The sequence below is a fragment of the Perognathus longimembris genome, chromosome 21 (genome assembly GCF_023159225.1).
Source record: "Perognathus longimembris pacificus isolate PPM17 chromosome 21, ASM2315922v1, whole genome shotgun sequence".
Classification (NCBI taxonomy): Eukaryota; Metazoa; Chordata; class Mammalia; order Rodentia; family Heteromyidae; genus Perognathus; species Perognathus longimembris.
The window spans coordinates 23,172,410-23,200,133 of NC_063181.1; the positions used below are offsets into that span (position 1 = coordinate 23,172,410).

A 27,724-nucleotide genomic window follows, 5' to 3' on the forward strand; every position below is an offset into this window, starting at 1 on the left:
TGATGATTTTGAAAAGCTATTCCACCAAGACAATTTTGCTACACTACACATTTGGGCAAATAGGTAATCAACTTAGTTGTACTAGATAACCCTAGCTGCTATATGACTTCAGACAGAGAATGAAAAATATTTTCTCAAGTTTTAAGAAGCCAGATTTATAACCATCCGTCACTTGCTCAGGCAAGTTACTGATAAACTCTGCAGAAAAACAAAACAAAACAGTGTGGCCCTGCATCTTGGCTATTGGAAATGAGATTCTTTTGTCTGATGGATACTAGCAGAGACTAGTAAGAATGCATTTCCAACTGACTAGTTCAGAAGGTGTCTATCTGTTGCCGTTTTATGACCTGCACACTACATGCCAGATGTACATTTGCTTTTTATAAACTAACAAAGATGAATGATGAAATTTGAGCATTCCTTGTTGGTAACTGTACCATATATTGCCTAAGGGAAGATTCTGTGGAAAAGTTGTGGGAGGAGGGAAAAAAGAGAAGTATTTAACCCATAACATACCAGATTAATACAGATAAAACATTCAAGTGCACTTTTAGTTGTGAATGGTATCCATAACATGTTGAAGAATGAATATATGAAGAAAACATATAAGAATGTCAGTGTTGTGTTAAATTACTCTCTCAAGTATGTGTATACCTATTCTAAATCCATTGAGTAAGAACTTCTAAGTGAATGCATATTAAAAAGTACTCATAAAATCTCTACATAAAATTACCTTGTTGCTGAAAGGCTTGCAAACTTTTTTTAATTATTGTTTTGAAACCAGAAATGACATAATAGCAAGAGATCTTTTGAGTCTGAGTAACTATGCTTCTATTTCAAGATAGATAGAAGAAAAAAATGTTTTATATTATTATATATTCTCATGAAAAAATAAAGTTCTTCTCCTACGAGAAATATTGAGAAATATTTAGTGATTTTTTCATCTTCATTGTCTTTTGGCTAAGAAAATAGTTGGATAAAATTATACAAATTTTCAAAGCTTGGTTTAAATTGATTTTTCTTGAAATTATCACTTTATATTTTTGCCAAGGGGAGAAACATGCAGCTTCAAATAACTAACAACTTATTATTGTAGGAATTTGCCTGAAAATGTAAGCTATAATAAGGCAAAAGTATATACTGTCCCCAGAAATTCTGACCATACATTTTCATGTGTATAAAAATTATGGGGCTGGGGATATAGCCTAGTGGCAAGAGTGTTTGCCTCGTATATGTGAGGCCCTGGGTTCAATTCCCCAGCACCACATATACAGATAATGGCCAGAAGTGGCGCTGTGGCTCAAGTGGCAGAGTGCTAGCCTTGAGCGGGAAGAAGCCAGGGACAGTGCTCAGGCCCTGAGTCCAAGGCCTAGGACTGGCAAAAAAAAAAAAAATTATGGTAACAAAACATAAAATATTAATATGAGAGGAATATAACATCAAAAACTTAATTTAAGTACCCATTTACTAAGCTTTTCTATGTCATTATAAAGAAATAGGACATGTTGTGGATTTTTTTCAGTTACTGTCCCTGGATAAGCTACATTCCTTTATTTCAAAATGACAGAAAATCCATCCCCAACAGGCTTAAGAAAAAAGGAATGCCTTAGCTGCTAAAATGGAAAAAAACCACAAGGTTAAGTACAGCTTATTACAAAACCACAATAATGTCATTGTGTTTGTTGTTTGGTTTTTTTCTTTTTTTCTTAGTGGCTTTTCTTGTATGGCTGGCTCCCAAGCAGGTTCTTCAATGGCAGCAAGATGGCAGAAGCAATCCCATCCTCACAGCCATACAGCTCAAACCCAGTGTGGGTAAGGGTAGCAGACAGGAAGAGAATCTCTTTTAGGTAGTTCCTGAAAATAATTCTGGTTAGATCCATTTCTTAGTCAAACATGAAAGGGTCACATGGGCTGAAGAGGGCTGAATACTGAAATGGAAATTTACAGGTATTGTAAATCAATACCATGTATCCAATCAATGAGCCCAGAGCATTGAGCATGGTAGGCAGATCTCTAGTACTTGAGCCACACCCATGCTTAAATATAATGATTTGTAAACTATCTTGTCACTTCTCCCAATGAGTAAAGTATTTTTATTTCTCTATCCTGAGAAATGTAATTGCCAAGCAGATGAAAGTGTATGTACCCAACCACTCAGTAAATAATGGCCTTAAGGGCTGATATGAGTGCACTGTCACCTGACACATGCATTCACTCATGAGCTGGTGACTGCTTTGCACACCAACTGCAATGATGGGACCTATTCTGATGACTGCATCACCAGACGACTTCATCACTTGGCGAATATCTGCCTGTCTTACACAAACCTAAATGGTAGAGATGAGCCTCTGGACGGACATGGCTGCTTGCTATATCCAAGAGAGATGAAACATGTAGCTAGCACAACAATACATGCTGTTGTACAGTACTCTTTTCCATATGAAGGAGAAGGGTATCTTCTAAAACAATAACACAACAAATATATAAACCAGTAACAGAACCAGGTATTGTTATTGACAGTCTTGTACACACAATTCTAGGTGTTTTATGTTTCTATGACTAGCTATGCAGTAGGCTTAGTGCCTCGAACATTTGAATGATAGGTACCTTGAAGAGCAGTATTCTGATGGCTTCATCACTAGACAACAGAAATTTCTCAGCTCTATTATAATCATATGGGACTACGGAACTTCTATGCAGCATGTTACTGAAATGTCATTTTATAGTGCATGACTACAGACAGCCAGCATTGCCACCTGATATTCTTAGAGAAGACTTTTTGTTAATTTATTTTATCCATTACTGCTTTTAGGTAATCAGTTCTGTGTGTTAATTTTTCATGATTGATTTATATCTTCTAAAATGGCTCATTCACATCTGTCACTTTTTAAAAATATTTTTTAAATTTTATTGTACAGAGGAGTTACAGTAAAATAAGTCAGGTAATGAGTACATTTCTTTTGGAAGTGTCACCCCTCCCTCATTTTCTCCTTTCTTCCCACCAAACGATATAGTTCACTTCCAACATAGTGTCTAGCAAGTATCACTGCTGAATTGGTTCACCTTTTGTCCCACTGTTTCTGTGCTCTCCTTCCCCTCCCCAAATCAGATAAACTTATGTACAAGACAAAGGGTACAGAAATCAAAAACAGTGACGAGAGGAGGAGGGAAGTTAGGAGAAAAATGAGGGAGGAGGTAACAAGTTTGACAAGAAATGCACTCAGTACTTTATGTATGTAATTGTAACCCCTCTGTACATCACCTTGACAATATTTTTTTTAAACTGACAAAAGAGAATAAATAAAAGAAAGAAAACAACAATAAAAAGAACCACAAACCTCTTGTTTCCATTTCTTGGAGTGCTGATTTCTAGTCTTAGTCTTTAACATAAACCCATTTTCCGCTGAATATCACTGAAAGATATGAGGGAATCTATTTGAAGAATTGGTTTGTCAGTCTTCTTTATTTCCCAAACTATCTAGGGCCTGAGTTTCTAAAATGTAGCAATTCTTCAAAAAGCAGTTAAGTCTTTAAGAGTAGGCAGTTCCAGGGTTTTCTTGAATAAACACTTTTAAAAGTTTTTTTAAAAAACTGACAAAAGAGAATAAACCAAAGAAAGAAAGAAAACAACAACAAAAAGAACCACAAAACTATTGTTTCCATATCTTGGAGTTCATTTCTATAAGCACTGTTTTATATTATTGTATGCACATATTCTCCTTTGGTCTCGCTGTGTGAATGTTTAAAGCCCTGTTTAATTTGTCATGTCCAAGTATAATTTTTTGTCTCTTACTATCCATTGGATTTACTTGGAGATTTCTAGGCACATTCTAATCATTACAAATGAGGGAAACCATGCAGCCTATATTTCATTTGCTCTATTTTAGAAGAGGCGTGTTAGGCATTCAGGTTACTTCTTTCAATTTTGAAAAATGCTTTAATTTCTTCTGGAGCCCACTTTGCCCTTTCTTAGTAAAGCTGTTTCCTTGAAAGATGGTTGGTTAATCTCATCTATTGTATTTTGATTTATATTTGCCTTTTTTTACAAACTTTCATTTTCTAGCTCTTTTTTCAATTTTTTTTCATTTCATCCTATGCCAGATGCTAGCACTCACTGTATTAGCCACTAGTGCATGTTCTATAGTAGACAGAAGACTTGAATCTAGACACTTGTAACTACTACGTATTATTTCATAGCGCTATCTTGACTTAAGTAATGATATTTGTAAATAAAACATGTTACTTCATAGTAATAAGTTGTTATAGGAATTTTTCTTTCTTGCTCAGAGTATTATACTACTATTTTCAACCACCTCCAACCCAAATATTTACTGTCTATGAAAGCAAATACCGTACTGTGTTTGTATTTCATCCAGTTTCAAAGGTTTTTTGCCTCTTAGAAATTGCTTTCAGATAGAGAAATGGAACTCACTTGATATGAAACAAACCAATCAGCAGACAAAAGTTATTATGGCATAAAATAAATTCTCTTATTAGTTTGCCTTCTTTCCCTCCCCCTTCCCTCCCTCTCTCTCTTACAGATGGACTCATTGACTGTATGGATCCCGATTGCTGTTTACAGAGCTCCTGCCAAAACCAGCCCTTCTGCCGTGGATTGCCTGATCCTCAGGACATCATTAGCCAAAGCTTACAATCACCATCTCAGCAAGCTGCCAAATCCTTCTATGATCGAATCAGTTTTCTGATTGGCTCTGATAGCACTCATGTGATACCTGGAGAAAGTCCTTTCAATAAAAGGTTAGTGCATCAGTTCCTTACATAGATGTGTAAGGGTCTTATCATGATGAGTGTGTATTTGAGGAAAGTATTTTTTTTTTCAAATGACAGTTTCTCTGTTTTCTGCAAATTCTTCACCAAAGTTCTCATTTCAGGCATTTTTGACACAGTTCACCTACTTTGTCAATTTCAATACCTGAGACATAACAGGACATTCCATTAAGGAGCAATAAATCCTCATTTAACTAGTTGATTTTGTGAGCACAGTTGGAAACATTTCAAAAGGAACAATGTAAAGACCCCAAAAGGCAAAACAGAAGTGCACTTTTTTTTTCAGCTGAGCTCACTTAAATAATATAAATTATGAATTAATGTAATGGAACAGCTAACGGCATGGCAGTAAGATTGCAGAAGCTGTTTGGTGCTTTTTCAGAGCAGTAATGACCTGAAAATAAACCAGTAAGTGAAAGCAGGTGTCTCGTGTCTCACTGAGCCCAAGAAGATGATTTACACTAGAACTCCTGGGTCTTCAGTAATTTCACAGCATTAATGCAGTTAGACCCAGCAGTTGATTAAAAGTTGTTGCACAAATGTTCCTTATTGCCCCTTAAATCTTATACTCCTTGGTCCCTGCAGATTTACAGATTGCTTCAGAATTAATTGGAAAGTACACTTTTCTTCATGGAAGTCCTACAGATGACTTATGAAAAAAACATAGAGCTTATCATTTGTAAACATTTATCTGTAAACGATTGGTCTTGATAACAGAAAGAAAGAAAAGAGAAAAAAAAGAACAGATCACAACAAATTAAAAGCCCGGGTAAACACAAGGCATTTGGAGAATGTAAATTACACCGAATTAAAAAGAGCTTTGTCTTGGATGTGTTTCAGGTCTGGTTTTTGTGAATAACACTTGATTGCATATGATCATGTTATCTTATCCTTAGGCTGAGTTTCTATAAATCATGATAATGTAGGCCAGAGAAGACAGATATTCACTCAATTTTTCTCCTTTTCTTTTTTTTCACAGCCTTGCATCTGTCATCAGAGGCCAAGTACTAACTGCAGATGGAACGCCACTTATTGGAGTAAATGTCTCATTTTTCCATTACCCAGAATATGGATATACTATTACTCGCCAGGATGGAATGTAAGTTAGTCCAAACACTATCTGTTTGGAGGGTTTTAAGTAAAAAACTAGACATTCTTCTATCACCCATCATATTTTATTTTCCTTTTTACTAGGAAAGCAGGAATGCTTAGACTGCAAAGCTCTGGGACAGTACAGAGGCAGAGGTTCTTTTAAGCCATTGACTCAGAGTTCTTTTAAAAGATGATTTTTTAAAATTTTTATTATCAAACTGATGTACAGAGAGGTTACAGTTTCATACGTTAGGCACTGGATACATTTCTTGTACTGTTTGTTACCTCGTCCCTCATTCCCCCTTCCCCCTACCCTTTTCCTTCCCCCCATGAGTTGTTCAGTTCATTTACACCAAACAGTTTTACAAGTATTGCTTTTGTAGTTGTTGGTCTTTTTTTTTACCCTATGTCTTTCGATTTTGGTATTCCCTTCCAATTTCCTAGTTCTAATACCAGTATACCCGGTTTCCAATATATTCACATAAGATACAAAGAAAGTGTAGGTACAACCACGGAAAGGTGATACAAGAAGATCATCAATAATAGAGGCTACAATTACATATGGCATGTTGAAAGTAGTTACAACAATCGTTTCCATAACATGGAGTTCATTTCACTTAGTATTATCTTACGTGTTCGTAAGGGTATAGCTATTAGGCTCCTGTGATCCTCTGCTGTGACTTGCCTAAACCTGTGCTAATTATTCCCTATAAGGGAGACCATAGAGTCCATGTTTCTTTGGGTCTGGCTCACTTCACTTAGTATAACTTTTTCTAGGTCCTTCCATTTCCTTACAAATGGGGCAATGTCATTATTTCTGATAGAGGCATAAAATTCCGTTGTGTATATGTACCACATTTTCCTGATCCATTAAAAGATGATTATTTTTAATTTAAGACTGAATTGTGACATGTAACCAAGGATGGCCTTGCTCCCCCCATACTAAGTTGATTTTATTTCCTAAAACAGAATATAATAATGTGGGTTTTGTCAGAGAGTTCTTTGTTTTAGAAGGTACACACTGAAATATTTAACAGTAATATGTCTAATGTCTACAAGTTTGACTCAAATCTTTAGTTCCAACGAGCAGATGCAAAGCGAATTCAGAAAATGTTACTAAATTAGTGAACCAAGTATACATATATTCATTCACTCTATCATCTTTTTACTATTCCTCTACATATAAATATATCTCATATCCAAGTTCAAGATGTCGATTTTCTTTAGAAAGCACACTAATTGAAGGTGTTGAGAGTTGTGTGGGATAATACAGACATTTCCCTAAGCATATCTTGCTTTTTCATAGGTTTGACTTGGTGGCAAATGGTGGAGCTTCTCTAACGTTGGTATTTGAACGATCCCCATTCCTCACTCAGTATCATACTGTGTGGATTCCCTGGAATGTCTTTTATGTGATGGACACACTAGTCATGAAGAAAGAAGAGAATGACATTCCCAGCTGTGACCTCAGTGGGTTTGTGAGACCCAATCCTATCATTGTGTCATCACCTTTATCTACCTTCTTTAGATCTTCTCCTGAAGACAGCCCCATCATTCCTGAAACGCAGGTAGGATGTAGAGCCAGCATTACTTCAACCCAAAAGACTTTCAGATCATGTGGGTGCCAAAGAAATTCTTTTAGAAGCCACACAGCATTCCCATGCTACCCGAAATAATTGTGTGGCATGTGGAGTGTGTGTACATATTTTACATTTTTAATGGAAAAGATGATTTGGGGAAATAAAATACTCACTAATCTTTTCAAGATATTATTACCAAAACATGATATGATGTCCTAGGTTTCAATAATTTGTTGTTCATAAACCCTATTCTCCATGGGAAAAGCATCTAACTTTAAAAATAATAATAGTCACATTTTACTGTCCATTTCATCTACTGAAATATCTGGGGACTGTTTTTCTTCCCATGAATTAACAAAGTACTTTCAGATCTTAGAAGAAAGATGCTAAGGACAATGACAATGGATTTGATACATAAAGAGCTAAGTTAAAATAAGCTGTCTTTAAAGTATAGCCACATACAGCAGCTTTGTCACATTCCTTCATCAAATATTTACTGACCACTTGTTTTGTACCATTGTTAAATAGGAACAAATTGTAAACCAGTCAGATGAAAGTACCTGCTCTCAGTGAGCTTTCCAAGTAATGAGTACAGATACACTAAACAATAAAAGTATGTCAACTTCTGCTAAGACTTATTAAAAAATAATAAAGTAGCTGAGTGCCATTGGCTCACAGCTATAATCCAAGCTACTCAGGAGGCCAAGATCCAAGGATCATGCTTAAGCCAGCCCAGACAGGAAAATCCATGAGACTCTTACCTCCAATTAACCATCAAAAAGCCAGAAGTGTAGCTGTAGCTCAAATGGTAGAGCACTAGTCTTGAGCACAAATGCTCAGGGAAGAATCGAGGCCTGAGTTCAAGCCCTAGGACCAGAACAACAACAACAAAAAAGAGCAGAGAGTAAGTTGATGGGAGTATGATTTTACACAATGTACTCCAGAAAGATCTCTTTGAAAGGTGACATTTAAGTGGGGATTATCATAGAATAAAATAAGTTCAAAAAAAATCAAAACTAAAGATTTAGATTTTAGTCATCAGTCTGTAAATTTACCTTAAAGAGGGCTGAGATAGAGATGACAGGAAGAGATCCAGGAAACCCGATAGCAGAAACAATCAAAAAGATATCACACATAAGTGATGCCCCAATGACTATAATTGTCAAGCAGACTTTGAGCTTTAGGGACTTCATTGGAAACTTACTTAGTTTAATAAACTGAATACATCTTCCATGGCTCCATCTTGCAGTAATGGTGAACTTCTCCATTATCCCTCATATAGACTTAACCTGGGACCTAGGACATTGTCTATAGATGCCAAGTTTTGCAAGTTTTTGCAAGGTTTTTTTTATTCATTCATATAATAGGAAAACATCTGGTAGAAAATTTTCTAAGGGTCTGTCATGCATACATATATACTCTACCAGGACAAAAAGAAGAAAACATGGGCTCTGGCTTTTTAAGTATGGTAACGATTTGAATGAACAACTGAAGGGTTCAAAAGAGAAACCAATTGGTGCATGAACTAGAAGGGAGAGCTGAGGAGATGGCCTTAAAGCATGACTAGGCAGAGAAAGGAGGAGAGTGTAGTCTACACTGAAGAGGCATGGACAACTATATAGAGGTCAGGACTCGTTCTACTGGACAAATTTGAATGTAAGACTTATTAGGGAAAGAGGAAGAAGATAGTACTGGGGCCAAATAATAATAACCCTGAAATAACAGGTAATGGAAACCTTGAATTTCTCAAGCAACATGGAAACAAGAGGCTGCTGCTGATTTTTTGCTTAAGGAAGGGTTTTTGTTTGTTTGTTGTTTTGTGTTGTTATTGATGATGATGATAATGATGATGTTTTTGACATTGTTCTAAAGGTAACTCAAGTGGAAAAATGCATAATTAACAGAAGATAGATCAATCGATGTGCAGGCTATTGTTAACTGCATTTTCAGAGATGACCAAAGCCCAGAGAAAGAGCCTCTCTCAATCACAACAATGGCAGAAATGGAGAGTCAGGACCAGATTAGACAGAGATTGGAAAGGTGGAATTGGCAGGATGAGGTGTCTAACAGAGTGTTTAATGGGTCAAAAATGGGGCTAACAGATGATGCAGCTGGCAAAAGTAGTCTTAATGGCTTATTTTCTCATGTTGGCAGGATATATTTTTCCAACTAATGTAATAGAACATGATAAGGCTAAATTACATAGAGGAAATTATGCTTTAATGAACTAAATTATACATATTTGTTGCAAGGAAGTAGGTTAATGATGACAGAGACAATAATCAATTATTAAAATTAGTAATGTCACATGATATTTTGAATTACAGAAGCAACTCTTAGCAGGTCCTAAGGAAAATATAGTAAGTAAAGATTCTCTTACATATGAAAAGGCTATCAAATTTATGGAATTTTTAAATAAATTAAGAGAAAATAAATTATACAATCGGGTCCAATCACACAAATTTTCTGGGCCACCAAGGACTCACAGTAGTCTGTTGTTCAAACTAACCCTAATGAAGTTAAATCTAAAAGAATTCCCTGTATTTACCATTATTAGAAAAGTAGTCAGTCTTGGGCTGGGAACATGGCCTAGTGCTAGAGTACTCGCCTCATATACATGAAGCTCTGGGTTCAATTTATCAGCACCACATATACAGAAAAAGCCGGAGGTGGCGCTGTGGCTCAAGTGCTAGAGAACTAGCCTTGAGGAAAAAGAAGCCAGGGACAGTGCTCAGGCCCTGAGTTCAAGCCCCAGGACTGGCAAAAAGAAAAAAAGAAAAGTAGTCTTAAATTTCATGGTCTCCTAGGAACTATTTTAGCTCTGAAAAGATTCTGTATACATTCATAAACTATTTTTATGTATAATGGTTCTGTGACTGAATTTAGTCAGCATGTTTGGTAAGGAAACTCCCTGCTATAATAAATTGGTGTATCTATTGTAGCAATGCTTTCTTGCTGTAATATCTTGCAACACGTCCCCATTCTTGTGAGCATTGACTCAGGTCAGGGTAGAAGTTTACTGCTTAGTCCATTCATTTGTGTTACTTCTGTTGTTTGTAGTTAAATGATAGCTGTGTCCTTGTTGGGGATTTTACTTATTCGAATTTGGAGATGACAATTATGTATATGTCGTTCCAAGCTGTTCTACATGAGAAATATTGGAAGAAGGGGAAACAATACTAAAGCCTGAATCACTATTCCAAGATTTCACTACCTGCAAAGGAAATCCTTTGTGTAAAGACTCTTGATAGGGTGTTTTTAGGAATCTTTTAAGAAAAATTCCTAGTAGAAAAATTGATGGATTCCACAGGTTCTTGAACATAGAGAGCCTTATACTTTATTGATACATGAGTAAGCTTTTGAAGGGTTGTTAATATTTACCAAGTGAATAGAAGCATTGGTAGAGCAAAATCTTAATTCTTTAGGAGGAAAGATGGTATATCCTACATAAAACGTATTTTTCTAGATGAGTAAGTAATGTTTTGAAATAATATATATGTTTGCCATAAATTTCTTGGCAGTCATTAAACTAATTCACACTGATGGCTTAACACTCAAATTGAAGGACATGACTTATGCCATTTTATATAAAGGAGGTAATCATTATGCAGACGCTGCTTACTTTTTACAGTCCACTTTCAAATCCAATGTATGTCAGGATTGTCTTCTACGTACATTCAAGTACGTATTACTTGCTCCCTGAAACAAATTGTATACACCTTTAAGGCAAGTTATAGTCAGTAGGAGAACATGCTATTGTAGCTTTACCTCTAAACATGGATATATGGAACTTGCCACAATTTAACCGAGATACATTGGTCTTTTTTGCGTGTCATTCCTCGCTCCACTGGCAGTGATCTAACAGAGGCTGATGAGGCCATGGCATAAGTTTAATTCCTAAAGGAGCCAGGTGATGTAGGCCAGATCTTTGACCTAGGCTGCCTCCCTGCTCTGAGCTAACCATCTTACAAATGTCAGATCTAATCTCCAGGGTGACTGGGGTGAAAGATGGGTTAGTGAGACTCTCCTGTGACTACCAAACTAACAAGTCAGTACATGTCAGCCTGATGGTACAGTCACCGTATCTCCTGCATGAAGAAGAGCACCCGAGGTGTGATTAACTCAGAATAAATGACAAGAGGCTTTTAGAAGGAGAGAAAAGGCTGGCAGCAGAGTTATTTTTAATTATTGAGCAAGAGAACAGCACGAACATGTTATTTGTGAATAGTGACTGCTCTGCGTCCTATTTTAGGTGCTCTGTTAGGTTCGGTTAAATATATTCTCTTTAGAAGTCATACATGACCACAGGTAGAAGCTTCTGCTTTGTCCGAATCCAGGTCCTCCATGAAGAAACCACAATTCCAGGAACAGATCTGAAACTTTCCTACCTGAGTTCCAGAGCTGCAGGATATAAGTCAGTGCTCAAGATCACCATGACGCAGTCCGTTATACCATTTAACCTAATGAAGGTGCATCTGATGGTGGCTGTTGTTGGGAGACTCTTCCAAAAGTGGTTTCCTGCCTCACCAAACTTGGCCTATACTTTCATATGGGATAAAACAGATGCGTATAACCAGAAGGTCTATGGTCTCTCTGAAGCTGTTGGTAAGTCCTACTTTTATCTCCTGCACATTGACAAAGTTGTCTGAAAGTCAGAACTGTTCTGAAATTGGGGACTTGAACTCAAGGCCTGGGTGCCATCCCAGAGCTCTTTTGCTCAAGGCTAGTGCTCTACCACTTTTGCCACAGAGCCACTTCTGGTTTTCTGGTGGTTAATTGGAGATGAGTCTCACTGACTTTCCTACCTGGGCTGGCTCTGAACCGCGATCCTCAGATCTCAGCCTCCTGAGGAGCTAGGATTACAGGCGTGAGCCACCAGCATCTGGCTTCATCACGCATTATTAATTAAGCAGATTGTTGTCATCGCACCTCTTACTTTTTTCTAAGTTTCTAAGTCCATATTCCATGTTAAGCTCTGAAGTTTTTCACATGTGAATTATTCATATGAATGTGCCACTAGTTTTATTGTTTACTCCTGATAAATGTAAATAAAATATTATAATGCAACTATCTCTTTTATTCAACTGAACATTATTCATTAGTATTTTCCATCATGAAATTGTCTTGGTAACTAAACAGCTCTAGATGGTTATAATCTACAAATATTACTGTTAATTGTTACCATCTAATCACCATTTGAGACTAACTTATAATTATTTAACTGGTTACCCAAGTCAGACTTCATTATGGGTTATGAACCATTATGGAAGGAAATATGGGGGAAATACTCATTTTCTATTATATCAATAGAAAATAACATTTGGAAACCTTTTGTAGCAATACTTTTTATATTATCAGTATGAAAATTGTTCATCTTATATAGAAAATAAATCACACATACACAAGTAGAAATACAGTGTACAAATATAATTGTGATACCTGACTTATAGAATTCTAATCCTTTTGTACCTCCTTAATGATAACAATTTAAAAATGCAATTGCAAAAAGAGGTCAAAATGACATGATAGATTGCCTTTCCCTATGTAGCTGAGAAGATGAACTGTGATTTGTTTTAATTCCAGTGTCAGTTGGATATGAATATGAGTCGTGTTTGGACCTGACTCTGTGGGAAAAGAGGACTGCCGTTCTGCAAGGTTATGAATTAGATGCTTCCAACATGGGTGGCTGGACATTAGACAAACATCACGTCCTAGATGTTCAGAATGGTGAGCTCTTATTCACAGATGAGTACTATTATTCACATTTACACAATTAGGCTGTAGCCACATTTCACCCAGTACATGCTGTAGGATTAAAGCTGGCAGAAAATAATGCTAAAGAAATATTTTAATTATCAAAGCCTGGTGTGGGAACTACATCATATCCTTATTGAATTTTAACATGTTTATCATCATAACCATTTTCCCATTAGAAGGTAAGTGGCCAAGTTGGGTGCTGTGGTGAAAGGTCTCCATACGAGTGTGTTCACCACTAAGTTCACCTAGCAAGGGACTCACTAGACAGAAGTAAATGAGTAGGAACCAAAAAGCTGTAAAAGGTTTTCCAGAAATGGAGGCAGAGTGACTTTTTTTTAATGAAGTTTAAAAGAATCCATCTGACTACCATTTTTGTTATGAGTATCTGGATATTTTTTCAGTTCCATTTATACTGTTTTTGAAATATATATATGTACATATCCTATTCAGTGAGGGTTTTCATATACTTAACTTTGTGAATACTAAGGACATACAAATGAATAATCTGAGGAAAAAGCAAAAATATTACGACAGATATGGTACACAGGGTAAGTGAATATACTCTAGAGAATCATGTGTCATACAACACAGAGCAAAAGAAATATATAGCTTACAAAGTGTGACCACCTACCTTTCATAAAGAACATTATTAAACAACTTCTGTTGACTTTACTCTGTTTCTAAACTTTTATTGGCATACCTGTCTTGCATATTAGATAATTTAAAGGTGCTTTGCCAGAAAAACCAAGTCTTAAAGTGACCTACTTTAGCCTCCTCATGTTTTTTTCCCAACTGGCCTTGAACTTGAACTATGATCCTTCTACCTCTGCCTCCCTAGTAGCTGAGGCCACCAATATGAATTATCATACCTGGCTTGTTTTGGGGACAGGTAGATGCTAACTTTTACAAAGGCTAGCCTCTAACTGCAATCCTCCAACTGTACTGGGTTACCAAATAGAACGTGCTAGGGTCTTACGCCTAGGAGATAGATATTACATAATGCTGAGCAAATCAGCAGTAAAAGAAAGGAACCAGAAACACTCTTTATCCCTTTACTGCTTCCCAGCACTGTTAAGCTCATGCCTTTTTCTGGTGGTGTCTCAAATATCAGGCTACTGTTCAGTTTGCACCCTAGAAGTTTGGGAGCAAAGCCCATGACCGGTGCCACATGCAACACACAGTAAGAAAGTGGGACTCCTAATTCTCTGTATGCTATCTCAGAGCTGCTCACAGATCATCAGCATTGTCTGAAGCAGTGGTCATTTCAATCTGTGATGTGAGTAACACAAGGCTTCACCATGGTCTTTCAAAATACCCAAAGCCATGTGCCAAACATGCTTGTAGCTGCTCTTAAGTTATTTAAAAATACATTGTACACAGTTTGTACACATTTCCATATCCCTTCAAAGTCCTTCATAAACAAAACTGAGGGAGCCTCTCTAAATGCATAGTTAGGATGAGAATAGAAGATAATGAATTAGTCGTAGGATTTTACCAATGAGATCACAACCAGTGATCTAGTATAGAGTTAGTAGTATAGAGAACCTATTCTAGAGTTTGAAGGCCTCTGTAATTCCTTCAGTATCATTAGGAAGTTCTAGATATTGTTATGTGAACACATTACAAGTATATGTATGTATGCATATATAATAAGGACATATATGTGTATATACATAAACACCCGTGTTCTTTTTTTTTTTTTTGGTCAGTTGTGGGACTTGAACTCTGGGCCTGGGTGACACTCATGTTCTAAAACAAAAAATTTGTATTATTAAAATATCCAATCAGATATAAAAACTGAATTCCCCAAAATTCTGTCTTTAAAAATATTATAAATTATAAAATACATATTAATTTACAATGTAAGTAACCTAAGTCATGGACGAACTGATTATGACTTGGAATTTTATCCAAGCACAGTTTGACAAATAGCAATTTTCCAAAGTGGCATGTGTCTAATTGAATACACAAAGCGATTTGTAATCATGGCAAGGCAGAGCTCCTCTTATAGAAGAAGAGAAGACAAGAATGTAGATGGTGACAGGTGTTTGTGCAGCCACCCTGAAACACAGAAATAAATATTCTAATGTTCATCTTTCTATTCTGTCATTATAGAGGAGAATCGAGAAAGGCTGATCATTGAAAGCAATGACTGAATAAATCAAGTGTGACAGAGCAGTAGGTTAACTTGTAAGAGTCTTTTGATGAAAATTACAGAACTGGCTGGCTCTTATAGGAAATTATACTGCCATAATTGTCAAATAACATAATCACAGAAAGAAGAATCTTAAATACCATTAATGCATTCTTTGAATATTTAAGGGAAAAATGCATTTCGTCTCTTGTTATGATCCTACTTTATTTAAATTATTTTCCTTAAATTTGAATAAACCTGTTTTACCTCTTCTGATTTATTTATGTAAATTTTCTGTGATTATTACATCACTCAAATAGCAAAGCACTAAAAAAGTAATCACAAAATCCATCTAAAATGTGCTGAGCTCTAAGGGGAATATAATTATTCTGATCACTTCTTCACTTTAAAATTACCCCAATGTAGAAGGAAAAAAAATGCTTTCCCAAGTTTTCGGTTTGTACTTTCATGGGATTATTCTTTCAACAGTATATCTGCTAAGAAGTATCGTCATTAGCTCTGAGAACTGCTTTGAAAAATAGAACATCCAATAAATATAATATATGCAGCTCTAAAGTCAAAGCAGCAGGTGGTTTATACAGATAATAACACATTGAGGAGTATCATAAAATATGTAGCAGCTGCCCATCCTGTGTATATCAGAACAAAGTGGAGCCATTGATCTATATATAGGAATAGGAAAATGAATAAAATTGCAATCTCAATTCAAATCTAGTTTCTAACTATGAAAGTACTTAATATTCCTTTGCCAATTTTTCAAAGGAGCAGACTGACTCGTTTTTGTCTTTGTAAGGTTATTGACACTTTCACATCTGAAAGAGCAGAATTCACTCTAAATAATAATTAATTTTCCACCATAATTTTGTTCTGTTTAACGTCTTGAATAACTCCAGCTACATACATTTTCATATGAGACTTCAAGCAAGATTTTTTTGAGGGGGGGGCCACATGTGTATCTGTAGCTTCTATTATTGATGATGTTCTTGTATCACCTTCCTGTGATTGTATCTACACTATCTCTTTAATCTTATCTGAGTATATTGGAAACCATGTATACTGGTATTAGAACTAGGAAATTGAAAGGGAATACCAAAATTGAGAGACACAGGGTAAAAAAAGACAAACAACTACAAAAGCAATACTTGCAAAACTGTTTGTTGTAAGTGAACTGAACACCCCATGGGGGTAAAGGGAAAGGGGGAGGAGGGAGGGAGTTATGAGGGACAAGGTAACAAACAGTACAAGAAATGAATCCAATGCCTAACGTATGAAACTGTAACCTCTCTGTACATCAGTTTGATAATAAAAATTTGAAAAAAATAAAAATAAAAAAAAAACAATTCGGAAAGTCAACAAATACTATTTTGAACATTGATTAACAATTCGGAAAACTGGTGGGTTTTTTTTTTCAAGTTCGTTATAATGCTTTTTTTTTTATCTTTACATAGTTGTACAAAGGAGGTGACATTTCACAAAGCAGTTTATGAATATAATGCATCTTGATCAGTGTCACCCCTTCAACATTCCCACCTCCCCTTAGGCAAACTTTTTTTTTTTTTGGCTAGTCCTGGGGCTTGGACTCAGGGCCTGAGCACTGTCCCTGGCCTCCCCTTGCTCAAAGCTAGCACTCTGCCACTTGAGCCACAGCGCCACTTCCGGCTGTTTTCTGTATTTGTGGTGCTGGGGAACCAAACCCAGGGCCTCATGTATATGAGGCAAGCACTCTTGCCACTAGGCCATATCCCCATCCCCCTTAGGCAAACTTTTTATTCCTTAAGGAATATTACACGAAGACTAGCTCTCAAACATGCTTGCACATGAATATCACTTGACGAGCTTTTGAAAAATTGATGCTGAGCTTGCACACAGATCAATTAAATCAGAATTTCTCAGGGTGAAATGCAGGCATCTTTTTATGCTCCCCAGACAACCCCATGGTGTAGCCAAAATTTGAAAATCACCAGTGTCTAGAGCTGGGTTTTTAATTTTTCTCTAGTTTTGATTTCTTTCAACACCAGGCATTTTTTTTTCAAATTCAGAACAGACAGCACTTTTAAACATATGTACTTTATTTATCACATCATATTTCTTGTACTACACACTATTTGGGGAAGCAAAAGTACAGTTTCCTATCCAGGAGATTTAGTTGATAAAGGCCTCAGAAGACTGACGTTGCAACAGGTTTTAGAGGCGCTAGACTCCCCATAAGTCTTCAGAGATGGTCATTCAGCCATTGATACTCTAAGTTCAAGTGTGTGGTCTCAAGCAGTCAGTGATTCTTGTTTGGGGCTCCACACTTGAACTTATGGACCCGCAGAGTTTTTTACACTCAATAATTGAAGCGGCTTCTTTCCAACAGAACTCTAAATAGAAATTTCTATCTAAATCTGAGAGGCATGGAATTGTAACTCTATAGTGAGCGTGCATACCTTTTACTTTCATACTTTTTTTTTGTCCTAAGAAAAATGTGTTTTCTTTCTTCCAGGTATACTATATAAGGGAAATGGGGAAAATCAGTTCATTTCCCAGCAGCCTCCAGTCGTCAGCAGCATCATGGGCAATGGGCGGAGGCGAAGCATCTCATGCCCCAGTTGCAATGGTCAGGCCGATGGGAATAAACTACTGGCCCCAGTCGCCCTAGCTTGTGGGATCGATGGCAGTCTGTATGTGGGGGATTTCAACTATGTCCGGCGGATATTCCCTTCTGGAAATGTCACAAGTGTTTTAGAACTAAGGTATGTCTTTTCTCAATTTGTTGAATGAGGTATACTAATTTATTTAAAACTCTCCCTAGAAAGGAATCAGTTTTTAATTGAAGCTAGGACAATCTCTCTCTCTCTCTCTCTGTCTTTCTTTCTCTCTCTCTCTCATATATGTATATGTATGTCAATGTATATATATATATAACATATATACATATATGTATTCTAAATGTGTACATGAATATAAAAATCCCCCAGCATAGAAGATAACACCAATTCCAGTGAATTTTCTACATATTAAAAGGATACAACTGATGTTTAAATCCTTTGGGTTTTTTTTTTCTTTATAATAACTCTATGGTATAGATATTTCTCTTATATCACAGTGGTTCTAGCGAAGGCATAAAATATTTTCCTGTGATAGCAAGATGGGGCAGTGAATCAACTAAACTGATGACTTTACAAGTTTGGTCCAACCATTCATCAGTCACAATGCCAATAATGAAAGTACCGTACTATTTTCTTGCTTTGTTTAAATGTGATTATCAGAATCAACTTGTTCTGTCTGCTGTTTGATAAATCTTGGCCTGCAATTTTCATTTCCAGTGTTATGTCTGCTTAAATTGGCAATTTTCTCTACCAGCAATTAAAATATTTATCTCATTATATTTTAGATGTCTTTTCTAACTCTGCTTTTTTTTACCTTCTTTATCTGCTTCCACCAAGAAATAAAGATTTTAGACATAGGTAAGCATCTTGCTTTAAAGGTCATTGCATATTTTCAAATGTCCTTTTTACATTTCAACATAACTCTGAAACTATTTTCTAATTACATATCATCATGAGAGAGGAAACTGGATACCATAGAGATTCAAAGGAATTAAAACTGCTTAATTGGAGTATTATACAATGCCTTGTAAAATATATCATATCATATAATTTCAGAAATATTTTCAAGTTGATTCATAAAATGGATCATGTAATAAAAAACACTGTAATGAATATCTTTGCACAACAAGAATTCTAAGCTTCAGTTGAGTGACTGATTACATATTCTAAGCCCTATTGAACAAAACAAAATTTGAATATAGTAGGATATCTTAAGGAGACCTATGTAGTTTAAATAATGTAGATAATATTTGGGGGCTCAAAGAATGTTCAATTTAAGAGTGAAAATATTTTCCTTTGAAATTTGATAAAGGCCTTCACTGATCTTACAGGGATCCAAGTAAGTGGAATCTTAAAGCTTAATAAGCTTTATTACCTTCCTAGTCAATTCATCTCTGCCTCTGGTTTCTATTTTCCTAAATTGGAAGAGTTACCAGTTCACCAAGTAGGGCTTTCCTTGCCATTATTATGGTGAGGAAAACCTTTTAGAAGCTAAATGTGGATGCAGTTAAGGTGAATAAATCTATATTTGTACACTCCTCTAGAGCATGTAAAGTAAGGGCTTGTCAGGGTATTTTAGCTGAAATACTTTTCTCAGGACCAGAAAAAAAAAACAAAAAGGAAAAGCAGTATTTTAAAGAAAACTAGCAAAAAGAAAAAAAAAAAAAGGACACGGAGGACATGCTGGATGTAGTTCAGCCATCAAGCTATCTAATGTTATAACATTTAGAAAGTATTAATATTTTATATTTTGTCATATACTTGTGTATAACATGTACGTTCATCATATACATATGATGAATAAGTCAACATAACTCATTTCAACTGTTGCTTAGAAGTTGATGACTAGCAAATTTAAAACCAAAGCCCTACTGAAAAATGTATAGCTGTCTCTATGCAAGTGACCAGGTTCCTTGACCTTTCCAAGATCCCCTATTGATCTTGTACTTTCAGCTAATGGCTCAGTCACATGCTAAGATTAACATTAAACCTCCCTAGCATACTGAGCATGCTATTAGAAACCACGGTAGAATATCAATCCTTTTCTAGTCTTTCTTCCTTGGTAGCTGGTGGGGGCAGTGGGGAGAAGAGGAAAGACAAACAGGTATGCACACCAATGTCATATGAAAATGCTGCAGGCAATACAGCAAAAACTATCAAAGCAGCTACCTTTTAACAAGCTGGCTTACTACATGTCAGGCACGGTGCCAGAGATTTTATATATGTTGCTGTAGAGCCACACAACTATCCTTCAGGGCGATGAGGTAATGGAGGCTCGAAGATGTACATATTTTTCTCAAGATATACAACTAAGAAATAGGGAGCAGAGATTTGAACCACCATGACATATATGCCCTTCCATTATACTATACTGCCTGTTTTTATGTGTCCCAGTAGGTTTTCTATGGGAAGATTTCCCGGGGATGCCAATAGCTAGACTTATTTCAAAACCACCTCACAAGTTACTTAGAGTCCTCATCTTCTCTACATTATTATACATTATATTTAAAATATAAAGTCATTGTATCTTGATTTAGTGTTAGTCCTCTCTCATGATCCTCCATCTCCTTCCCTCTTTGTACATCATCCTTACTGCATCTGGACTTGTACATTTCTTATGTGTCATGCACGCAAGATTCACTGTTTGGGTTTAATATTGCTCTTCAGCTGTTATCAAAGCAAGCAGTGTGTTATTAACTGATCACCGTATACTTTGACATTTTCCAAGTACTTTGACAAATGGTAATGTAGTACAAAACTCAGCACTAATAGGAGAAACTAGGTATATATGTGATGAACAAAGTAGCATCATCAACATTATTCTGTTTGACACTAATTTTGTAGATGGCTTATACCATGCAGGTAGTCAACATATTATTTTTTTTACCTAATTAGAAATTTCTACAATGTTTGTAAATATATTTTTCTTTGATATTCTACACATTTCCCTCTCTGGCATTTATAGTATTAGTTTACTAACAAAATCATTCAATGAATGGCAACGTTTAGTTCATCTTTCCAATTCTTCAAAATTCCAAAATAAAGTCTTAAATTCATTAATCCCAGCTGGGACATTTAAATATGTAGAACTGAAAATCAACTCTGTAAATTTTCTATTACCAGTTAAAGGATCAAAGAATGTGTCTATCACAAGTCTGTGAATTTGAATCAGTTTAGATATAAAATTATAACTACTTGATTCAGCACTTTCCACTGACTTAAATGTTTAAAATCAAGCGAGCACAGAAATACCCTATCCCAAGTCCTATTTGCAGTCATCTAAACAGTCTTTCAGTTATCATAAAGTAGGCAGTTTTACTTTTATACATAAATATAATTTGTTATGCTTCTTCAAATGCTTTGTGTGCTAAGGGCTATGGCAGTTTCCAACTGAAAAGATAAAAGTATTAATAACGTCTATTCTCTGGCTTATTCTCTGCAAGTATTCCTCTAGTCTCAGACAGTTGAATTATGACAAAATAAATGAGCATATCCAGCCTGCACTTGCCACTGGATGTGTGTCTAATTGAATAAGACTATAGGGAAGATGGCTTGATAATTGTGGTGATCAAGGCATTTCAGGATGAGCTGAGAATCAAGTCGACTAAAGGTTCCTAACATGAGCTCTGTTTCTCGGGCTTTGCTGCTATTAGTCAAAATGGTAATGTTATTTTAAACCCTTCTGAAGGGGCAAAATCTCAATCAATCACTCAGGAACGCTTTGGGGCTCCTACAGCAGAGCACAGTTTTCCCAAACCATGCATTCTGTAAATCCCTGCACCCCAGTGGCTGGTGGCTGACTGTTTTCAGTCATCCTAACCTCACGTTTTCACACTAGATACATTACTCAGTAATAACTCACTGCTCATTTACACCAACACACCAGCCTCTAGTGTTCTCCAGGATGCAGGAAAGCAAGTGCTAGCTCACCCTGTCAGGATACTATGCTTACAATAAGGTGACCTTCAGTCTCAGACCTGCTGTATGTGTGAATCAGAATCCCTACACCCAGTCCGACAACGAAACATTTTCCAACTTATTATTCTCTGGAATACTGCAGTACAGCTACTTCTTGCTACTACTGCAGTACTAACACTTTTGCTCACTTAGCAGAGGCCAGAACCTGAGAACCAGCTCTAAATTTGCCACTCCAGGCTGTGCCTTAAGGAGTTGATCCAGTTCTTGTTTCCTACCATTCTGTAGGGAATATCTCCAGAGGCTAATTCTCTTCTCTGAGCCCCATGCACCTCCATATTTTTCTTCTCCACAATAGAGTTGTGCACAAAATGAGAGCTTTCGTTTGGCAGACATTTGTAAAGCTGCGGATACATGCTTCCTTGATTTAGAAATATCTGTCTTCAAGGAAGGAAATGCTTCATGATGAGGAAAAAAAAACAACTGCAAACACCATTCTAGACATTCTCTTATGGCTGCCTCCCTAGAAGAAAACAGGTACTATCAGGGCCCAGCTTAGACCTTCAATGCCCACTGCTTTTTCACCAAGAAATCCTTTTTCCAGTGCTACAGGGCATGCTACCTCTGCTCAGACATCATTCCAAGAGCTCTGCCTCTTACCCAGAGTGAAGGATAGCATGAAAAAGGATGTGATTCATCTCCCTTTACCATCACTCTTGAAACAATTTCAACTGGCTACTTGAAAATGAGCCTTTTCTTTTAATGGTTTGGGATATTTTAAACTGTAACTTTTATAACTTCAGAAATAATAAAACAGATTTGAATCTATCCAGGTCCAGATAATTTTTTCCAAAATATTTTGGGATGTCATAGTTGGATCAACAGTAATTATTGCGTTTATATGCTTTATAGAGTTATGACAAAGGATAGTAAAATCTAAGAGAAGACAGGATAAAGGCAGATATTAGGAATAGCTAAGCCAGGTACTGTTGGCTTGTGCCTGTAAGCCTACTTACCTAGGAGGCCTGAGATCTGAGGATCTTTAAGCTTCAAAGACAGTCCAGGAAGACAAATTCAAGACTCTCATCTCCAATTAACCAGCAAAATTCTTCAACTAGAGTCATAACTAAAATGGTACAGCACCGGCCATAAGCAAAAAACACCAAACAAGAGGAAAAGGTTCTGAGTCCAACCACTAGTTCTGGAAAACACACACACACACACACACACACACACACACACACACACACAGCTAACTTCTACTGATTATATATTATGAACTAGAAACTTTTTAGTATTTTGTATACGTTATTTTATGAAAATCAGCATCCTTTGATGTATCTATTGTATGTACTTATTGTTGTAAAACCAAAGAAATAGGAAAAACTAGAGAAGGCTCCTCAATATTGTGTCTTTCAAAGTAAACCCAACTTGAGTGAGCTATGACTCCATCACCACCAATATATGTCTGAAAGAGCAGCTTCTGTCAGAAATGCACACAAGTATAACATTGTGTTGAATGGAGTATTGATATGTGACTCTTTGTTACAAGGTAATAAACAACTGCTTTAAGGAAAATATCTTACTAAATTTAAAACTTCTAGCACCAACTTCAGCCCTAGAAACTATGAGACATTATAATTTTCGCACCAAAAGTTAATCATTTAATACAACTCAGTAGTTCTGAAATATTTTATTTAATAATGACTTGCATTTTAGTCTTTTCAATCACTACCCATATTTAAACATATTTACTGACTCAAAATTTCTTCCTCTGCCGGTTTTTGGCAAAAAGACAATAAAATCTGTCAAGGAGACTCAAAAATAGAAAGTTCTCAGAGATTTGTGTCTCTCTGTACCAGCATCACAGCTGTAGAGCCATTTAGAGTTTATAGACTTTATGTGGTGCCATCTTCTCTCTCAATGTGAGAGACACTTGTGGAAACACTAGAGTATTACTATAAGAATAGAATGTCTTACAAGAAAAATAAAGTACATATATTAGCACTTAAAAGGAAGACCATTAAGTGATGAGAACTGTTTCATTAGAACCTAGCCTAATTGGTAATAATAAAACCACTAAGCTACACCACTATTAGAATTAAAATGTTTTTGTAGAATTATTCTGGATGCTCACATATAAAATTCATGGAAATAACTATATAACTTGGTGTATCTGTGGAAGGAAAGAGTGTGTGTGTGTGTGTGTGTGTGTGTTTAAGTGTGAGTGAGAAACAGTGGGAAAGGAAAGAGGAGAAGGAGCAGAAGGAGAAGAGTGAAGAATTAGTAACACCAATATGCAGTATAGTCGATTTCTATCTGTTGTCACCTTTTTTTGAATATAAAGTCATTTCAGCTATTTGTATTGTTTTTTAAGAAGGCAAATGTTGTATATCACATAATCACATTCAATCACTTTAAATAAAATTATATTGTTATTATCTTTAAGTAGTTGTACAAAGGAGTTACCATGCAACATATCTATAAGTACAATGCATCTTAGTCAATATTACCACTTTCAACATTCTCCCTCATCCACCCAAAACCCACCATCCCCGCATTTTTCCTAGTTTCATAAGATATTATGAAATAAGAATATAAGAATATTATGACTTCATTCATTCTTTGTGTGTGTGTGTGTGTGTGTGTGTGTGTGTGTGTGTGTGTGTGTGTGTGTTGGTGTGAGGCTTGAACTCAGCCTGGGTGCTGTCCCTGAGCTCTTCAGCTCAAAGCTAGTGCTCTACCAGTTGAGCCACAGTGCCACTTCCGGTTTTCTGAGTGGTTTATTGGAGATAAGAGTCTCTGTTGGCTGGCTTTTAACATGATCCTCAGATTACAGCCTCCTGAGTAGCTAGGATTATAGGCGTGAGCCAACCAGCTCAGCCTCATTCATTCTTTAAAACAAACTGTTTGATGTTTGCAAAGTCATAAACTTTTAACTCAAACTATATATCATAATATGTCCATTCCTGATTGGCCTTATCAGTTTTTATAAGTAATCAGATATAAAATGCTTTGTATTCACATTACTGTATACTTATAAAATTAAGGCACTAAATTTTGTCAACAAATATTTGTACTTCACCAAATCATAGACTATGCAAAAATGTTCAGGTTCCCAGGCTTAAAAATAAAACTAGTTGATATCGCATTCTATGATGACTGCCTTCTATGTCTGATGATCTCATTTGAGTAACTAGCGTCATAGCTCTGGGCATTGTAGCTGCATCAAATTTCTTTTCTAGATTATACTAGGGCAATCAAGTACACACCATGCTACATTTTTTCAGGAAACAATCCTGTTTGATTTTACAGCAAAAGGAAAAGAACCCTATAATGAGATATGAATGAAATTGGTATTTTATCATACCCCAACTTCAGTAGAGAATTTGTTAGAGCTATTCCTCCCCTAGAATAGACTTTATATCTATCACTCAGAGACATTATAATAAGGTACTAGCTTTGACCCCCCCCAAAAAAAAAGTTAGAAATGTCTTTGTTTTATTCTAAAGACATATTGCCTTCTTGAGGCAATTATTTGTGAGAATAAGGTCTTAATAAAGTGTAGAATCCTCAGCACCAGGCCAAGAAGGAAAATGATAATATCAGAGAACTGCTACCGAGGATGACATTCTCTTAAATTATTATGAAGTATACGGTTCGTTTTCCCGTCTTTGATAATATGTTCCAATTCATAATCAGTGTCTTATGGTTCATATTATTTTGCTTTTAATTCCCTTCTATGTAGTAGGAGTAATTCTCTTGTGACATGTATGTGTGATCCTTTCTTGCAGCAGTAACCCAGCGCATAGATATTATCTTGCAACTGATCCAGTCACAGGAGATCTGTACGTTTCTGACACTAACACCCGCAGAATTTACCGCCCAAAGTCACTCACCGGAGCAAAAGACTTGACTAAAAATGCCGAAGTGGTTGCTGGAACAGGAGAACAGTGCCTTCCATTTGATGAAGCCAGGTGTGGGGATGGAGGGAAGGCTGTAGAAGCTACACTCATGAGCCCCAAAGGTACTGACAGTTATCAACTTGAGATTTTCTTTTATTAACAAAAACAAAGGCAGAAAATCCACTTAGTGCCTGATTGCTGAGTCTAATATTTTACCTTCAACTAAGTTCTACAGGGCAATTTTTTATCTACTTGTTTGTGAAACTGCTAAAATTCCAAGTTGATTTTCCAGTAAATATTAAGTTCTTGACCATTTTTTTAAATCATCATGCCATTTCTTTTTTCAACTTTTCAAAGAATGAAGCAACTATTCTATATTATTCAGGTCACATCCTGTTAAACTTCAAATTCTTTCATTGTCCTGGAATTTCTTTGTCATGAATGAGTCCCAGGCCTCTTTAAAACCATCACTAAGCAACCCTATTAGCTCTCACGCACTTCGGAGCTGTTAAACCTTTGTTTCTATGCCATGGGAAAAAGTGTTTGCCATAAGGAATTCTTGGAGGTAACAGGGGTTAAGATGCTATGTGATAAAGGCTTTTACCAGACAGGATTGACTCTTTGCTGGGGTATTATGCCATTCCTCACAATGGCTTTTAGTTTGGGCTTTTGTATTTCTTTTTTCATTTTAGCTAGCATGAACAAGGGCTGGAAAAAAAAGTATTTGGTATACTGAATTATTCATAACAGCCAATTTCATTGTAACAAGGTCAACAAAACACTAACCTTGGTTTAGATCTGCTTTTGTTAGAAGAATATCATCACTGGAAGTTGACTCTAACTGAATTGAACCTCTTTCTATAAGTTACAGGCCACACCACTGTTACAGACATTATAATTTTCTATTTAAAATATACAAACACTACCCTGTATATGATCCATGATTCATATGAATTCATGAGTCATATGATTCATACACTCACTGGGGATTCTTACAAACTTGGGTTCTTTATTGCATTTTAAATATATTTGTATTGTGAATACATATCTTTGGGTTTTTTTTAATTTTTTGTGTGTGATTGACATTTTTATCTGCTACCTATCCACCCCTATTGTCACTAGGGTGAAATGTTGAATTTAGTGATGAGCTGGAGAATTTAATGAAACTCCATTGTTTTGGGAATTTTAGTAACATTTATTTCTCTTGCACAAAGGGATGGCAATTGATAAGAATGGATTAATCTACTTTGTGGACGGAACCATGATCAGAAAAGTTGATCCAAATGGAATTATATCAACTCTCCTGGGCTCTAATGATCTGACGTCCGCCAGGCCTCTAACTTGTGACACTAGCATGCATATCAGCCAGGTAGTTAACAAGTGAAGCCAAATTGGTTGTTTTCCTTCTAAGTGATTGATTTGCTATGTCAGTGGGCTATGATGGCCCAAGGTGAAACCACATATATCATTTGTAGCAATGGTTATAGTAAATCTGTTCTGTTTCAGGGTTACTTCTGTAATTCGGCACTTGATGAATTCAGTGACATATAGAACAATTATCATTAAGAAAAACATTTGTCATAAAATACTAAGAAGGTAACAGCAAGTAGGTAGTCCAACAAAGAACAGAGCATCTTACATCCCTAATCTCTTGATTACTTGGGCTCCCTGAGAGGTAGAGAAAACCCACAGTCATTAGCCCCAAGGGACTTATACTTAAAATTAGAAAGTTTACTGTGGGTCTGATTGGAAACACAATAGAATACTAATGTGTTCATAACCTAGAAAGCCCTGTCATTTAGCAGTTATTACTGCCATTAGGAATGTATATGTTTGTTTCTCAATAAGGTCTGCTGACTTACTACATAGAAGTTCACTTGCTATTTTGGCTATATCTAGCAAATCTTTCCACACACTGCATTTTGAAAATAAAGTGTTATT

General features: G+C 36.1%; 1 protein-coding gene across 4 annotated transcripts in view; it reads left to right on the plus strand.

Moving 5' to 3' along the window:
* Tenm3 (teneurin transmembrane protein 3) overlaps positions 1–27,724 on the plus strand; it is a 585,882-nt gene that overhangs the window by 518,735 nt on the left and 39,423 nt on the right. For all 4 annotated transcript variants that reach the window (XM_048330896.1, XM_048330895.1, XM_048330894.1 and 1 more), the window contains 8 exons: positions 4,542–4,758; positions 5,768–5,887; positions 7,187–7,448; positions 11,798–12,065; positions 13,044–13,187; positions 17,858–18,107; positions 25,673–25,905; positions 26,998–27,152. In XM_048330896.1, coding sequence (XP_048186853.1) covers positions 4,542–4,758; positions 5,768–5,887; positions 7,187–7,448; positions 11,798–12,065; positions 13,044–13,187; positions 17,858–18,107; positions 25,673–25,905; positions 26,998–27,152 — 1,649 coding nt within the window. The remainder of the gene's footprint in view (positions 1–4,541; positions 4,759–5,767; positions 5,888–7,186; positions 7,449–11,797; positions 12,066–13,043; positions 13,188–17,857; positions 18,108–25,672; positions 25,906–26,997; positions 27,153–27,724) is intronic.